Genomic DNA, 18431 nt, shown 5'->3' with positions numbered 1-18431 from the left:
AAGGAGTGCGCCCCATAAGGAGAGCCGCCCAGCGCAAAAGAAAGTGCAGCCTGCCCAGGAATGGTGCCCCACACACGGAGAGCTGACGTAGCAAGATGACGCAACAAAAAGAAACACAGATGCCTGTGCCGCTAACAATAACAGAAGAGGACAAAGAAGAAGACGCAGCAAATAGACACAGAGAACAGACAACCAGAGTGGGGGGGAGAGGGGAGAGAGGGAGGTGAAAGAAAAAAATAAATCTTAAAAAAAAAAAGAAATGCCAACATGTGACAAAAAGATTACATGGGAGATCAGAACTCCCACTCCTGTCTAGTAGTATCAAGCAGTGCCCTGTCTACTTGGTTGTCAAACCTGAACTTCTACTACCAACTGGTAGTAACAAGATGGTGCACCCCTCTCAAATTTGAGCAGTGTCAGAGAAGACAAGCTAAAACACAAAGTTAAAATAAGATCAAGAGTCTTGGAATATAATACCACAAAATCCAAATTTCAATAAAAAATTACTTGTTTTTCCAAAACTCAGGAAGATCTCAAAATGAATGAAAAGACAATTAATAGATAACACTGAGATGAGATGTTAGAATTATCTGACAAAGGTTTAAAAGCAGGCATGAAAAACTGCAACACAGAACTACAGACATGTTTGAAACAAATGAAAAAATAAAAATCCTCAAAAATGAAATAAAAGATATAAAGTAAAAAATATTTTTGAACTAAAAAATACCATAACTGAAATTAAAAGGTCAATGGATGGGCTTAACAGCTGAATGGAGGTCAGACATGAAAGAATCAAAAGAACAACAAAAACATTTAGATTGCAGAATATAAGAAGAGATCACTAAAGGTGTATTGGTAGCTGAAGGAGCCAGAGTAAAGCAAGAATGAAAAAGATAAGGGAGGTAAAGAGAATAATATCACAAAAGGAGGACCCAAGATGACAGCTTGGTGGTAGACTAGAGTACTAGGCCAAATATGGAAAGAAGAGTTTCAGGGGTACTACCCGAAAAAAAAATTGAACTAATAGATTATCAGACAATTTTAGTTTTGCAGAAAATTAGAAAAAGATGAGTACCAACCAAATGTAATAAAAGAGGCAATTAATTGCAGAAAAACACAGAAGTCTTTAAGAAAGGAAATAAACTCAGTATATTGCTTGGCTCAGCAGTAAACAAACCAACAAACTAAAAAACATCTTTTTAGTAATGAAAACCTGCCAACATGGAATCAACCAAAAATGAGTTAAAACTATATTGTAAGGAAGGAGGGGATAAATGATAAAAGAGAGTAAATTATAAATTCTTATTCCTTAATAGTGTGAAATAAATGGATACTATCTAAAAAAAAATTAAATAACATCACCATTTTAAAGAATAATAAAGAAAAGAAATAACAGCTAGAAGAGATGAAAGTTGTTGTCAATGGATATTGGGCCATGAGGGAACTGCATTTTTCATTATAAGCTTTGTACTACTGTTTGATATTTTTATCATTCTGAATATTTATGACTATGCTAACAATAAAATACAAATATCAACAAAACAACAAAATAATAAGTGCTTTGCCTAAAAGAATAACAAGAGCCTCATAAACATTTGGCAGAAAGCTCTATTATTATTTTTTTAAGTGATCAGTTTATGAGCTAGAAAAGCATTTTTTAACCAGAACACATATTAGGACATTTCTGCTTTTTACAATAAAACCATCAGTACTATTTATTACTGAAAACTTTGAAAAGTAGTTCTGCTTACATGAAAAGGATTTAATGATATCAGAAGGAAGACAGTCAAAATGAAGTATATTTAATAGAATCTCATATATTTTAGTTGTAAATATGGTCAAGTTCTTTGATTAAAATGACTGAATTTTTTATAGTGTAACTTAAAAATGTAATTTCTTTGGTCTTAAATGAAGAATATTAAGGTGAATCCCATTGTTTTCTTCAAAATGTATTAGGAAAACTGATGTTTGTCTTTGTTTATTGATTTAATAAAGACAGAAATATCTGCAGAACACCAGGATTTGTATTTACTGTACTGGAAACTTTTCTCTTCTTTCTTTTCCTTCAATCTATGTAGTATTATGATACTATTTTAGAGTGTTTTTTTAATCTCATGTATTTTATCTTTAAAAAATTTTATGCAATAGACAAACCTGACAGGAAATTTCATACTACAATACTATTGAATGAGAATATCCATGTAAAGTGCTTAGCATGGTATCTGGTGGAAAGTAATTACTAATCAGTATTAGTTAATATTACTACTTAGGAGTAGTCTCTAACTCCTAGGAAATAAAAGATTATGATGACATTCCTTAAGAATAAACATCAAGCAATTTGTTAAAATAATTGGATTAGTGGATTATAGACTATCTTACTATTACTCCACTACTAAATCAAGTAGAATCTGCAAACCTCCAAAAAGTCAGGGAATGTACCCATAATCTCAGTGATATTTCTGAAATCATGAGAGAAAGACCCATGAAATGTAGAAATCATAAAGCCTAAAGCAATGAAAAGGGAACAGGGGAAGTGGACTTGGCCCAATGGATAGGGTGTCCGCCTACCACATGGGAGGTCCACAGTTCAAACCCTGGGCCTCCTTGACCTATGTGAAGCTGGCCCATGTGCAGTCTTTATGCGTGCAAGGAATGCGGTGCCACGCAGGGGTGTCCCCTTCGTAGGGGAGCCCCACGTGAAAGAAGTGCGCCTCATAAGGAGAGCCGCCCAGCGCAAAAGAAAGTGCAGCCTGCCCAAGAATGGCGGCCGCACACACAGAGAGCTGACACAACAAGATGACGCAACAAAAAGAAACACAGATTCCTGATGCTGCTGATAAGGATAGAAGCAGTCACAGAAGAACACACAGTGAATGGACAGAGAGAGCAGACAACTGGGAGGCGGGGGAAGGGGAGAGAAAAAAAATCTTAAAAAAAAGAAAAAGGAACAGAAACATCAGGAAACAACAGTTTGCATTTGTTTAACTGCGGTCATTATTTCACTTTACAAAGTTACTATGTTTTAAAACTAAATGAAACAAAGATTTTTAGAGATAATTTCCTCCTTTTTGTATATTTCAAGCCTTTTACAAAATACTGGTGTAGTGTTAAGATTGTGTAGGTTTTGCAGTCAGATAGTCCTCAGTTTAAATCCAGTTCTACTAGTTAAAAGCTGGGTGACAAAGTAAGTAATTTAAGCTCTCAGTCTCATTTCCCTCAGCTGTAGAATGAATATAACAAGAGCGATCATGCAGGGATATTGTGAAATATGGGAAACCACATTGGATTGAGGTGTAAGATGTGCAAAGGGAATAGGGAAAGATAAGGCTGGAATGTAACGTAAGGTTCAGTTATGGCAGTCATTGATTCTTAGGCAGTAGGAAGCCATTTAGGGTATAAACAGAGCTGGGCTTTAGAAATATTATTTTCTACAGTTGTATTTCTAAGACATCTCTTTGAGATAATAAAGATTTGGAATTTGTTTCATGGCAGAGCGTGCCTAAAAATGGCAAATACTTATAAGTTACTAAACAATGTGATTTCTAACTAAATCAGTACATCTTCTTTAAATCACTTATTTTACTTTACATGATATTCTAATTATAATGAATTTAAGATAAGGAGTGGTAAAAAATTAAATTAGGACATACAGTATCTAGTTTTTTGCAAATACTATTCTATTTCAATTTAGATTCAATTTATAGGAAATAATTCCTTGTATCGGCAATATTATATTTAAGCAAGCAAGCAAGAATTGTCTCAGGAATTTTTTTTCATTCTTGCATTTCTTTAATGTACTAAGTGCTTATTTTATAGGCATTGTATATATAATATTTGTATTTGTGAGTTTTAACCTTTAATGCTGATAGTAGCTTTTTATGACTTTTGTTGGACACTGAGCTTACAGGAAAACATGGATATTGAAAATAGTTAAGTCCTTAAATAAGACAATGAGAAAGAATGTACCAATAATATTACTGAGCAATGAATGGGATTTTAATCAAATTCCTTTGTACTAAATATACTTGCACAGCAGACGGGATTTGTTGAATTATTTACAACTGTGGAATGACAAAACATCTGCTAGCAAAGCCTATGTAAGGAGAAATAGACAAATTATATTCTTTCTTCCACTTCCTGCTCCCAAAGCTGTTACGTGGCATTTCTTCCTTTGGCATTAGGATCTACACTGACTGTAAATACGAAACTACACATCAGTCTATAAATACAATTTCATGAAGCAAATGTCTGTTTTGTTCGCACTACAATGTCTGATTTTCTTTCTTTTGATATTTTTCCAGAATAGGACTTTGACTCATTTGAATCTGCACAAATGGGGTCTCAGCTAAACAGCTGAATAATTTTTAAACTTCCTCAATTTCTCTGAATTTCTGTCTTTCTTATCATTCATTCATTAATTCAATACTATAGAGTTATACCCTTCCTCCTGTCAATGACTTCTTTCTTTCCTTTCTTTCTTCCCTCTATCCCCCTTTTTTTTTGTAGTGAAAGAAAACAAATCACCACTACTGTGTCAAACCCCATGCCCCAACACCATTTCTGCTGACTTAGCTATTCTTGTTAGATCTTTAGCTGATATGAGATTAAGGTGAAAAAATTCATTCTTTAAGAGAGGAAGCATGTCATAGATGATATAAGAGGGCATAAGAATTTTCCTGTTTGCTTGTGTTATGCATTATGATTTTTGCTCCGGCTAAGATTTTTGGCTGAGCTATGAGTATGACCATTTAAAATGTGCTGAATGATTAAATAAATTAATATGGGACTAAAAAAATTCATTTATGGGTAATTACATATGGATAAATGGAACATGACTATACTTCTATGGAGTTAATTTCAGAAAATATCGATGTGAGAAATGAACATAAAGAATCAAATGCTTTCTGACTGTGGAAGAGGTAATTGAGACTTAATAATTAAAATGGAGAAATTTGAATGGTTATAATAATTATTGAAAGACAGTGTACTTATGAGTTTGTTAAACTATTCATTTTCCTCAATTATCTCATGTTCACCATCAATATGAATTTTGTTAAATCTTAGTCCAAATGCTTCCTTACCCTTCTATATGCTGTGACATATATTTTTAACTGCTCTTCATTTGAGGCATGTGACTGCTTAATACCACTTTTTTAATAGATGAAGGGTATACAGAAGTTAAGGGTTGCTTATGTCTTTCTAAACTATATAAACAAATTGTAATTTAAGATGCCTAAAGCGGAATAAATTTCCACTGGATTTAAATTATAGGGCCAAATGAGTAATTTAAGAAGTAGGAAACAATTCTTAGTCTAATAATGTTACTATTCACAAGTGACCTCACTAGTCCACAAAATTTTGCGAACATGTTCCAATCTAATAAAGTCTTATGAAACATTTTTTAAGGGAATTTGGATCACTATTGTAGATCTCTGGCTCATTTACAAGATTAGTAACCAAAATCTTTGATTCAAAACCAGAGGAATTTAGCTCCTAAAATGCTCATGATAGAGTATGATTTTAATTTTTTGATCTGTCACAAGGAACTATTGTTTATTTAGAAAATTAATGGCTTCTTTATAATATAACTCACTATTAAGATTTGGCTATTGCTGGGAAATAGAGTTAGACCACAGAATTTTGGGTATGATAAAATCTGTCTATAAGCAAAGGTCAGTCCTTTTTTTTTTTCAAGGAGGTACCAGGGAGCGACATCTGCTCCCAAATAAGAGCTGTTTTTTTTTCATGAGGTACTGGGAATTGAACCTGGGAGCTTGTACATGCAAAGCAGATGCTCCACCACCTGAGCTACATCTGCTCCCCAAGACCATGTTTGAATATACTATTGCTGGATTGTTGTTTCTCTTTGGCAGGGACTTTCAAAATTTTTTGACCACAGCTCATAATAAGAACTCAGCTGGTATAAACACACATGCACATACACACAACTAAAATATAACTTTCATGAAACAATAATTAACTTTACTATCTTTGATGTACTCTGACATTTTCTACTGTTCTCTTTTATTCTAATAAGTAAAAAATGCTGGGCATAGACCACTAAATTAATTTCATGACCCACTAATGGGTAGTGACCCTCAGTAAACAAAACGTAGTGGTCTATGAGAAAATCAGGGCTGCAACTTCTGAAATACATAAATGTGGACATTATTTTTTGAGAGTGGAGAGTTCTCTACCAGTGGGACAGAACTGGATGAGAGGTATATTTTACCAGGTAATATTTCCTTAGATTTGATTGTACTTAATATTTAAACTAGGGATTTTCATTCTTTAAAAACTGGGGAAGGTTTTCATGATAGTACTGAATAAGCCAGATACATCAAGTGCCACTTTTCTGTTTAGAATATGTATTTATGCATGGACTACAGCATGAATGAAATATTTTAAAAAGCCTTTCTTTAAATAAAAAAGCAATATACATCAGTAAACTAATATGCAAAAAAATATACTTATGTACGACTGAGACATAATATTTTGATTTTATATTTTCCTACACAGATACTTAAAAATACATACATGCAGATGGGCTTCCTAATCATATACATCTGTGATTTCATCAAAAAATTATTTTAACATATTTTATAGGTTGGAAGATATTACAAAATGGCATAACTTAATTATCTTTCTATTGTTAGACATTTAGATTTTCCCAGTTTGCTACTACTGGGAAATTTTAATTTTATGTTTTGCCATGTAAATTTATGCAATCATTTCATTTATGTATTTGACCATATTTATCTTATCCTTAGATATATCTCCCTTGCTTATATGCTTATAAATTCCTTCCAAATTCAGAACACAAGGACATATTCAACTTAGTAAGAATAAGTCTAATGTTTCATTGTTGTTTTGGAGTAGATTTTAAAAAATATTATGCTAAGAAAGTATTCTTTCATTCCTTAAAAAAAAATTAGCAATGGGTACTGAAAATCATTATATGGGTTTTCAGCATCATGTAGTATATCACACTAGGTGCCAAATGCCTGGTTGGCAGTTTGGGTTTAAGAAATAGTTTTTGATTCAATAAACAAACACAGAATTAGAAAAAAGTTTTCTACATTAATTTTAAGAGAGATATGTATATATTTTAATGTAAAACAAAATTTCATATTTTAACCATTTTTGAGTTTATAATTCAGTGGTAAGAGTAAGATTTTTGATAGACTGATTTGTTGTAAAATATATATATATATATATATTTTTAAAAGATTTATTTTTATTTATTTAATTCCCCTCCCCTCCCCCGGTTGTCTGTTTTTCTGTGTCTTTTTGCTGAAAATTAGTCAATAGTTACAGAAATGTGAAAAAAATACGCATACAGATGTTTACTGTTTACTGTTATACTGTATTAACAGTGAAAAAAGCTATTAAATAGAGGACTGGATAGATTAGTTGTTATTGCTACACGAAATAGCCCAAAAAGAAATTAGGACTATGTGAATGAATAGATAAGGAAAGACGTACACAGTATATTATGATATGAAAAAAATAAAGACAGGTCGTTAAAAAATTGACCAATTGCTATGATACCATTTTAAATGATACCATTTTAAATCATCAGTGCATTCTGAAATGGTGTTAAGTTGTTCTTTCTAAATATGGCCGAATGTAAATTGTTATTATTTTAGATCGGATTTTTCACTGATAATTCACCAGTGAGCTAAATTTTTAGTTTTAGGTGTACTGGCTTTGTCTGAATTATACTAGCTTCATGAAATAAAAAGAGTAACTTTTCATCTTTTCCCCTGTGTTCTGGGACTTCTCACACAGTAGTCAAATGACCTATACTTTGAAAGTTTAAAAAGACCCAAGCAATAAAACCAGTTGATTCTGGAGGCTTTTCTGTACAAACCAAAGTTTAATATGCACCTGAATTAAAACTTAAATAAATAATGTGTACAAAGCATTATATCATTATTTACTTTTATATTCTTCCACTGACAGTGGTACATTAAAGTATTTGTATAATGATGTTTGTCAAGTTCTCCTTGAATTTTTAAAAGTCTTTGTTTTATGGACTATGTTTCCATGCTGATGCAGCAGTGTGATTCTCTTAAATGTGTAAAATTTATTCAAAAGAAGCTTACTGTGGTATGTTTGATTCATGTTAGACCATTACATACAATAAGGCAACGAGAATGGCCACATAAATAAATTTTTTTTTTCGGTCCAAAAATGTAGAGGAGTCTCAATGAATTATATTAATACATTGGGAATGCTTTTTTTATTTAGTTAATTGAAATGATCACAGTTGTATTTTACTGTGATATTGGTTATCACTGCAGTCAGCCCATCTGTCAAAAGAAGACATCTTCTATAGTCTTACTTCTTTTTTGTCTTGATTCTATTTCCCTTTATTATTTATTTAAATGTTTAACTAGAATTTTAAAGATAATTATATAGCAGAAAAACTCTAGATAATAATAACATTCCAGCTTCTACACCACGTGGGAGAAATCCAGAATTAGTCCAGATTGTAATAGATTGGATTCCTATTTTTTTGAGATGTTAATTATGAACTAATTTACCTCTTCATTGTTTGCTCAAGATAATTCAAGTAATTCAATCTCTCTATTAATTCAGCTGTAAATAAGGAAAAAGATTTTGTTCAACCACAATGAAGCTATTTGAGGAAGTAAAATGTTAGCATTTTTGTCCTGGAGACCTTTAATAATCTACCAATGTAAATCTAAAGAAAGTCTAAGTATAATCAAAATGTCACCAAGTTTATCTTGCAAATACACTGTTTAAGATGCTTTTACATATTGTGGACATTGTATCTAGTCTTACCTGAACCATTCTTTGGATACCCATTTGCATCTACAGTTGTGTACATGATATAGGGTCCAGGCTGATTCACGCCAAAGGGCTGTAAGTAAAAAGCAATAATTAAGCCTTGAAGAGTAAATGAATTATTTGAAGTTTTAGGTGAATCTTTTACAAATAAGGTAAATATTTCTTATATAATTCTTCTTTAGATTACAGTTACTTAGAACACTTCCATAAATAGATAACACTTCAAAAGAAAACTTGCATTAGTAGAAATTTCTTAACACTTTAAATTATTTGATAGTTGTATCTGTTGTACAGTTCATTAATTTAATTGGATATTTCTACCATTTAATAGTATCTCTATTATATAAGGGGGACTATTTAAAGCAAAATTTTCTTTAATATTTTTGTTTCGACATAGAGTAGAACTGCTTGGCTTGGATATAGTTCACATTTTTCCACTGAAACACTAAAATAAATAAAATCCATTCATAGTGATCACAGTAAAATGAAAATATTGATGATTAGTTCCAGCATAATGGAACTAAGTTATAATAGTTTTGTAATGGTGAGATTTTTTATCAACTTGTATATTGTTACCTATTTCTGGAACATAAATAAAACTTTATATTCCTTTTCCTTAGAAATCAAGGCTAATTAAATAGGTATAAAGAAATCAATGACTGCAATGAATTAGCCTAAAAAGAGAAGACAAAATGTTCAAGTTATACTTTAAATTCTTTTTGCAAACTTTTCACAGAATTAAGTTTCTACTGTTCTTACCAATAAAAAGTTTTTCTTCCATGATAATAGACAAGAAATAATTAATTTCATTGATAACACAATTGCCTAACTAATATTTTAAGAACTTTAAAGGTCCATAGGCCCAAAGGCTCTGAGAAAATAGGTTGCTATAAGAATAGAATTACTCATAAGATATTAGTAATTGAATAAAAGATTACAAAGATATAATACAAATATTAAAAACCAACACAATTTGTTGGGAGCAGATGTGGCTCAAGCCATTGAGTGCTTGCCTTACACATGGGAGGTCCTGGGTTTGGTTCCCTGGTGTCTCCCGAAAAAACAAAAACAACAAGCAAAACAAAGGAAAAAAACAACTCAGGGGAGCCGATGTGGCTCAGTGGTTGAGGGCTAGCTTCCCATATATGAGGTCTCAGGTCCAATTCCTTAAAAAAACAAACATACAAAGAAAAACAAAACCAAACAAAAGTCCCCCACAATGCTAATTAAGTGTTTTTATGTAGAAAGAAGACCATTACAGACTTGTACTACAAACTCCACCCATGAAAGAACTACCAAAATTCTCTATCTTTACCACTGTTTTGACGATGGGCAAAGAATAGCATTGTTCTTTTGACACAGAGGATTTAAGGTCAACCAAAGACAACTGAAGAGAAGTTAAGCTATGGAATTATGTTCTTCATCCAATTATATTTTTCTTTATTAATCATATATGTAAATATCTTAAATATTTAGTTTTTAATTTTTATATAAATGCATAAAACTATGTATGCATATATATTGTGACTTGCTTTTTTATTATTTTGAGACTCACCCATGATTAAGCATGTAATTGTAGTTCATTTTTACAGCAGTAGAGTTTCCACTGCAAGACTACAGCATGATTATTTTCCATTCTATTGTTGATGGACATTTGTTTCCAATTTTTTGCCATGATAAACATGGTTTTTATATATGTCACCTGATGTATATGTGCAAAAGTTTATCTGGGGGATGCAGAATGGGTGTAGCTCAGTGGCTGAGAGCCTGCTTCGCATGTACAAGGTTCTATGTTCAATTCCGGATACCTCCTAAAAAAGTTTATCTGGAATTATGTACCTAGAGTGAAACTGCTAAGTCATAGGATATATTCATCTTCAACTGTACTAGTAGTGTCAATTTTCTTTCTGAAGTAGTACCACTTCACACTTGTATTATATTTAGCACTACATGAAAGATCCTGTTGCTTCATATGCTTAGTAACAAACACTGCTAATGTGGTTATGTCTCTTCTTTTTTTAAATTTAGAGAAATTGTGGGTTTACAGAACAATCATGCATAAAATTCAGGATTCCCATCTACTACCCTTTATTAACATCTTGCATTGGTGTGGTAAATTTGTTACAGTTGATGAAATCACAATTTTATAATTGTACTATAAAGTATAGCCCATGGTTTAACTTGGGGTTCACTGTTGGTATAGTACAGTTGTATGGATTTTTTCCCCCAATTTTTCTTCTATTACCATTTATATAACCTAACAGTTCTCTTTTAAACACATTTTATATTTCAGTGCTGTTAATTATGTTCAGTCTTGTGCTATCAACACCATCATCCATTACCAAAGCATTTACATTGTTCAAATAGGAACTCTACATTTTAAGCCTTGACTTACTATTCCCTACCCCCATCCTGTCCCTGGAAACCTATATTCTAGATTCTGATGCTCTGAGTTTGATTATTATTCTAATTATTTTGTATCAGTGAGATCATAAAATATTTGTTCTTTTGTGTCTGGCTTATTTTGTTCAACCTGATATCTCTAAGATTCACCAATGTTATCCCAGGAATCAGAACTGCATTCCTTTTTAAGGATGAATAATAGTCCATTGTATGTATATAACACATTTTGTTTATCAATTATTGGGTTAACGGACACTTGAATTGCTTCCATCTTTTGGCAATTGTGAATAATGACACTGTGAATATCACTGTGAAAATAACTTCTTGTCCCTGCATCAATCCTTTTGGGTATATAATAGTAGTAGGATAGCCAGGTCATATGATAATTGTATACTTAACTTTCCGAGGTACTGCTAAACTGTCTTCCACAGTGGCTGCAACATTTTACATTACCACCAGCAATTAATGAATGTTCCTGTTATAAAGTTCCTTTCAAGGCAACAACATATCATAAAAAAATTGAATATAGGAGATATGAGAATCTGCTATCTTCTATTATACAAGGTTTTAAAGAGATTTTTACAAAAATATAAAGAAAGGCCATTCTTTTCACTAATTTTTTTTTGTTTTGGAAAAGTTATTTTTCACAAAATATTTTATTAAACTAAGCATTGAAAATAGTTCAGTTTTAATTTCAAATAGAGCAATACTTTTTTAAAAAAAGATTTATTTTATTATTTATTCCCCCCCACCACCCGCCGCTCTCTGTGTCCATTTGCTGCGTGTTCTTCTTTGCCCACTTCTGTTGTCAGCAGCACCGGGAATCTGTGTTTCTTTTTGTCGCATCACCTTGCTGTGTTAGCTCTCCGTGTGTGCGGCACCATTCTTGGGCAGGCTGCACTTTCTTTTGCGCTGGGTGGCTCTCCTTACAGGGCGCAATCTTTGTGCGTGGGGCTCCCCTACGTAGGGGGCACCCCTGCATGGCATGGCACTCCTTGCATGCATCAGCACTGCGCATGGGCCAGCTCCACACGGGTCAAGGAGGCCCGGGGTTTCAGGCGCGGACATCCCATGTGGTAGATGGACGCCCTATCCACTGGGCCAAGTCCGCTTCCCTAGAGCAATACTGACTGATATAATTCCCACAGAGAAAAGCTCTTTTAATCTATAGACCAAATTGTTAGAGAACTGCTGTTCTGTACCATCATGAGGAATTCAACTCCCACTTTGCTTTTGTCAAGTGAAATGATATAACTGATACTTGTGCCTATATGTCTTTTGGTTTCTTATCCCTTATATCATAGCATTATGCATTTCAGAGTTTTTTTTTCCCCAAAATAGTGCCATTAACCTCCATATGAATGTTTTGTACAGAATGTACTAAAAATGGTTGTTTACAGAAAGTACAAGAACATCTGGAATAATTTTTATTTGTGTCTCTTCTAATAAAGTAGAGGTGTTTGAGTACTGCTGTTCTCTTTCATGCCTTTTACATGATCTCAGTTATATTAAGCCTGGTTGAAAGAAAATCCCAGTTTTTATAAGCCCATAATTTGGGGGTGTTATTAATTTGCTTCATTAAAGGAATTTTCCATTTAAATAGGATTCGATAAGATCTACTTAACCAATTAATCCCTACTGCATTAAAATATTTGTGCACACATCTTAAATTCATTCCCATGAAACCTGAAAAGTTTATATGCCAAGAGTTCAAAGTATAGGGATTTCAATCAGCAGCGGTGATGACAAATGTGTAAAAGTAACATAAAAGTTAATGTGAAAATGATTCATTTTTATATATACTTCTCTGAAATAATTTAGTTAATAAATCAAGGTCTGTGGGTTTACTGTATGTTTCATGCCATATGAAATTCTGAAAATAAGAATATAGTCTTTAGAGTTAGATAATCTGGGTTCAGATTTCTCCTCTTACATTTTTTTTCTATTACTTTCTCACTTACTTTCTTTGTGACCAAGGGCAAGTCATTTAACTTTTCTGTGTTTCAGCCTCCTCATTTTAAACTACAGATACTCACAGAACTTACTCATAGTATTATAGTGAGGATTATATGAGTAAACACGTTTAAATAATTAGAACAGTATCTGGTACATATAAGTGCTGAATATGTATGGGCTTTATTTTTTATTTAGGTCACAAAGTTAATGTCATTTTTCATAATGAAGTATTGAAATTTCATTTTCAGTTATATTGAATTACTGAGCATAAATTATTTTGACCAAAACCAGAAATATTTGTAAAGTTTATATTCTTGTTTTATTTAATGTATTGTAGGGTTCTAAATCCACTCTAATGGTTCTTAAACCTTAACATGCATCTGAATCACCTGGAGAGCTTGGTAAACTAGATTCATTGGCTGTTCCCTCAGAGTTTCTGATTTGGTTAGGCTGGGAATGCCTGAGAATTGCATTTCTGACAAGGTCCCAAGAGATGCATGCTCAGAGGTTTGGGGACCTCTCTTTGAAAACCAATGATCTGTTGGGATTATACTTTGTATCACTAATAAAAATGGCAGCATGTTAGAGAATTTAGTGTAAACTAAACCTTCTTATGTGGACTGCATTTGAGTAGAAAAGAATAAAACCATTAATTCAGTTGAGTGTGGGAAAAAAAAAGAAAACCAACTAAAAAACACAACGTTTGAAACACTTCTCATTCTTTTCAGTTGCTTTCAGTGGTGCAGAAAATTGTCTCAACCAATACAAATGCACAGGCATGGACTGAGGCAGTAGTACAGAACTGAAAGGTAGAGAAAGATTCAGGTTGGGATTCATTAAGAAACTATTTGAATTGTTTGATACAAACAGCAACTTTTAGATTTATTTTAACTTATGTAGCTCTATAAGGTATGGTCTTAAAGTATATGTTTTCACAGGGCATATACCATTTTGACATCAGAATGTTCATTTTTCCTCCCTAATCATGAAATAAAGCATGACCTTTTCTCTTAAAGGAAAACTTCAGGTTCTCTTGTCAGCTAGTATATAAGTGAAATGTAGAATCTTGTTGGAATGTCCATGGGCACAGACATGCCTTGAGAAACAAAGAAGCAAGTAGAATACACCAGAAAATAAAGGTATTTTGACATTAAACAACCTTATTAAAAATTACAAGCAAATTTTAATTTGCAAGTGACTTAAATTTAAGAGAAATAAGCATAAAGAGGGGAGCAGTCTTAGCTTGGGCAGTAAATGCAAAGTAGTTTAAATGAAAGAATCCTATAATTTATGCAGTCACAAAAAGATAAGAAAATGTGTTAAGGTTTTTGAAAAAACACAGCCAAGAGCCTTAATTTAAAAAGGATTTGGAAGGAACATCTCAGAAAGAGAAACTGACTGATTAAATGGATAATTAGGGTGCTGACTTAAAGAATTTAGGTGGAGTAGTCAGAACACATAGCAAATCAGAGAAAGTTGAGAGTAACTTTGACTTTCTACTGCAGTTGTTATGGTAGCTCACAGTTAGCAAACTTTATGGGTAAAGGGCCAGAAAGGTAGTATATATTTAAGCCTTTGTAGAGTATAAGGTTTCTGTCAGAATTGCTGTTATAGCACTAAAGTAGCACAGACATTATGTAAATGAATCAATTATGTAAACAGGCAGCCTGGATTTGACTCACAGACTGTAATTTGCTGACCCCTGTTCTATCCAACAGAAGAAACAAAGCAGATATCATAAACTTTGTCAAATACCAAACAAAAGGTTTAAGGGACAATGCTTTGTGTTAATGTTTAGAAGTGTTTTCTATATACATGGGGTACAGAAAAGATATACAAAGGCATACTTTTAATGATTCATTAAATTTTATATGAAGTGAATAATTAAAGAGTATTTCAGAATTTTGGGAGACAATTTCCTCTCTTTTACCATGAGCTATCTAAATTCTGAATAGGACAGAAAAAGGCTCAGTGCTTTTCTCCTGGTTTCTAAGTGGTGGCATGAATTTGACAGACACAATTTTTAGGATGCAACCTATGGTAAGTGGTGGCTCTGTATTAGTGCACCTCCCTACCTTTATCAAAAAGCATATTTATCTTCAATAAGCTGATTATTCTCTTAGTTTTTGTGCTCCTACAGCTTTTTATGCCATCTGCCCTACCCATATGTTCTTTGGGTCAATATCCTCTTTTAGAATACTGGAGTATTACAAATTAGTATTACTAATACTAGAGAAGGCTTTTTTTTTTTTTCTTTAGAAAAAAATCTTATTAAGTAGGATAGAAATAAGAATGGAATAAATACATTTGAACCGTTTTGGCCAAAAATATGATTTCTGCTTTTAACAAATTATAATGTTATCAACATTTAATGAAATATTAGTCAAGTTGGAAATACTTTCCTCTTGCTCTCCAGGAAATTTATGTTCTCATTCCTAACATCTTCTATTTTTTTTTTTCAAATTCTGCTCAATTTATTCATTTTTTAAAAAATATTACATTCAAAAAATATGAGGTCCCCATTCACCCCCACCGCCCCCACCCCACCACTCCCCCCACAGCAACACTCTCCCCCATCATCATGACACATCCATTGCATCTGGTGAGTACATCTCTGGGCATTGCTGCACCCCATGGCCTGTGGTCCACACCATAGCCCACACTCTCCCACGTTCCATCCAGTGGGCCATGGGAGGACATACAATGTCCGGCAATTGTCCCTGGAGCACCACCCAGGACAACTCCAAGTCCCGAAAATGTTAGAGAAGGCTTTTGAACGCTACAGTTCCCTGTGGCTAGAGAATATCAAGGAGTAAAAAAGGTACTGGCTATGACTAGGACACATACTGTGATTTACAGGAGCCAAAGGACACTGGATTTCACCAACAAAAGAAATAAATTGGAGACCAAGAAGCCAGCATCTGGAAGTCATGAAGAATTGTCCTATGTTCTGTATTTGGCATGTACTTCACCTGGGACTACAATAGAACAAACATGATTACACACAGAGCTGGAACAAAGACAACAACTTAAAATTATGGATACATTTTAAAATTGGCACTTCGAATAATGAATATGAGCACACAGGTACTATAAAGCATGATGGCAAACAACTTTGGATTAACCTATAAACTGTAATCACCTGTTAAACTGAAACCTGTAGAATAATATTCCAAATGCAGGGGCAAAATTAATGTCAGCAGTCTGGGATGACATTACTGAATTACAATGATATATGTTATGCCTAGAACAGTAGGGAAATGAAAAGTTGAGAAAGTTATACTCAGGCAGAAATGAAGAAATAAAACTGCTGGGAACCAAGAGTTCTGCTGTACTACTGCAATACTGCTTAAACGAGCAATTCACACATACCATGCAAAGGGCTAAAGGAATGAAAGAACTCACAAAATGTCAGCAAAGGACTTCAAAGAATAGACAGGACTTTTCCCTACCACTCTAGCTCATATGGGAGAGAATCACGTTTAAATTTAAGTTAAATTAGATGCATGTGGATGACCCTGATTTTCCAAGTCTGAAGTTTATATATATTTAAATTACATAAGTGCAAAATTTCTTGCTTAATGAAATACATACTACAGTTTCTAAAAATGAATTCTATATTTGAAAGTTTTTATAAACCAGATATATATTTTCATGGAAAACTTTCAGTAATCTGACAATAAATTCTGGCAGGAAAGGCCTGAGACATCAGATGTTCCTATTCACTTTCCATGAGAAAATATTAGTACAACTCTGTCACAGATTGCCCCACTTTTTCCTGTCTGATCCCTGTTTGAATGACTTTAGAGACGTTAAAAATATAAATTATTGCTCAAGTTTTCCATATTATAAGTAAAAAGTACTACCATTGGCTTCCCTTTTCTTATTCTAGCATGTGTCATATTGATATAAAGCAGTGTAGGGGTTCAATTACACAGATTTTTTTTTTTTTGTTAACTAATTGCCCTCTCTATGCCTGCTGATGGGCTGTAGCACCTCTATAGTTTCAGTGGCTATCTTTTTCAGCAGCCTGGACAAATCTTAATGGGTTTTATGTCTGTGTCTAATGTTTTGTTTCAAGGTCTTGGTGCTCCTACAATGGAGACCAAATATATTTTATATCATTAGCTCTGGATAGTTAAAAAAAACCTGGAAGAACATATAAGACATATTGTTAAGGACTGTACAAAGGCATATTAAGGAAATAAAATGATTATGTCATAATTTTTCTATCTTTGGAAGAGGAAGCATGATATTACCACTCAGGTGTGAGAAGAAAGGCAAATATTTAAAATTGAAGAGTGAATACTTTAAGAAAATGACAAATCAGTTGTAATTAACAAATATTTGTTGAAATAATGCCTGTTATCCTTTAAAGAATGGAGAATACAGTACTAAATAAAATAATCCAATTAACTAAAATAAAGACAAAGCGACGATTACTTGTCAGAAAATTCTTAAATTAGAACAGGAAAAAGCCTGAGAATTTTATGATCGAAAGGGTGAAAAAAGTGTTAAAGGCACCTTGTTCTGCTACATACATTAAAAATGTGTTTGTAGTAGTAACAATGGAAACATTTATGTCTCATCATGAGGTATTTCTGAGAATATAAATAATGTTTTTCCTTTGTATCAGGGCTTTGCAGAATGCGTCTCTTGTGAATAGCTTGTATTTTGCAAGTGAAGTGTCTACCAACTACAGAATAGAAGTGAAAAGTGCTAGGCTTAACTAAGCACTGGGAACCAAGAAACAAAAGATGGTGTTCCTAACTCTTTATCAAGGGGAGCCAGGAAATGCTTCTCAAAGGATATACTGCCTGAGATTCAACCTGATGGTCCAGAAGGCACAGAAGAGGCTTCAGGGCAGAGGAATGATGCAAGGGTCTGGAGGTGAGAAAGCATGGCAAAACTCAGTACTTCAGTTTGGCTGACATATAGAGTTGATCAGAGTGTTAGGAGGTATTGGAAAGGAAGAAGCTGAGAGGTAAATAAGGGCTCTATCTCAATAAACTAGATTTGGACTATATCTTAAGGGCAGAGGGACACCATTGAAGGTTTTTCTTTTAGAAAGGTTTATGGTAGCTTTTTGAAGGATGGCCCAGATAATTTTAACAGTCTAGACAAAAGAGGACAGTAGCCTGAACTCAAGTAAAAGGATAGATAAAAGGGACAATTAGGGGGAGAATAATCCTCTAGTAGATTTGGGAGTTAAGGGAAGAGAAAAAGTAACTGACAGGTAACATAGAAAAAAGGAG

General features: G+C 33.2%; 1 protein-coding gene across 3 annotated transcripts in view; it reads right to left on the bottom strand.

The window, feature by feature from the left end:
- Nucleotides 1–18431, bottom strand: part of ITFG1 (integrin alpha FG-GAP repeat containing 1) — a 268529-nt gene that overhangs the window by 24804 nt on the left and 225294 nt on the right. For all 3 annotated transcript variants that reach the window (XR_011646312.1, XM_004457050.4, XM_004457051.4), the window contains exon 14: nucleotides 8812–8890. Coding sequence is in view for 2 of the 3 variants with exons in the window: in XM_004457050.4 (XP_004457107.3) it covers nucleotides 8812–8890 (79 nt within the window). In the remaining variant the exon portion in view is untranslated. The remainder of the gene's footprint in view (nucleotides 1–8811; nucleotides 8891–18431) is intronic.

The sequence above is a fragment of the Dasypus novemcinctus genome, chromosome 18 (genome assembly GCF_030445035.2).
Source record: "Dasypus novemcinctus isolate mDasNov1 chromosome 18, mDasNov1.1.hap2, whole genome shotgun sequence".
NCBI classification, from domain to species: domain Eukaryota; kingdom Metazoa; phylum Chordata; class Mammalia; order Cingulata; family Dasypodidae; genus Dasypus; species Dasypus novemcinctus.
The sequence above is the reverse complement of the archived record's forward strand: the minus strand, read 5'-3'. Positions and strand labels throughout refer to the sequence as shown.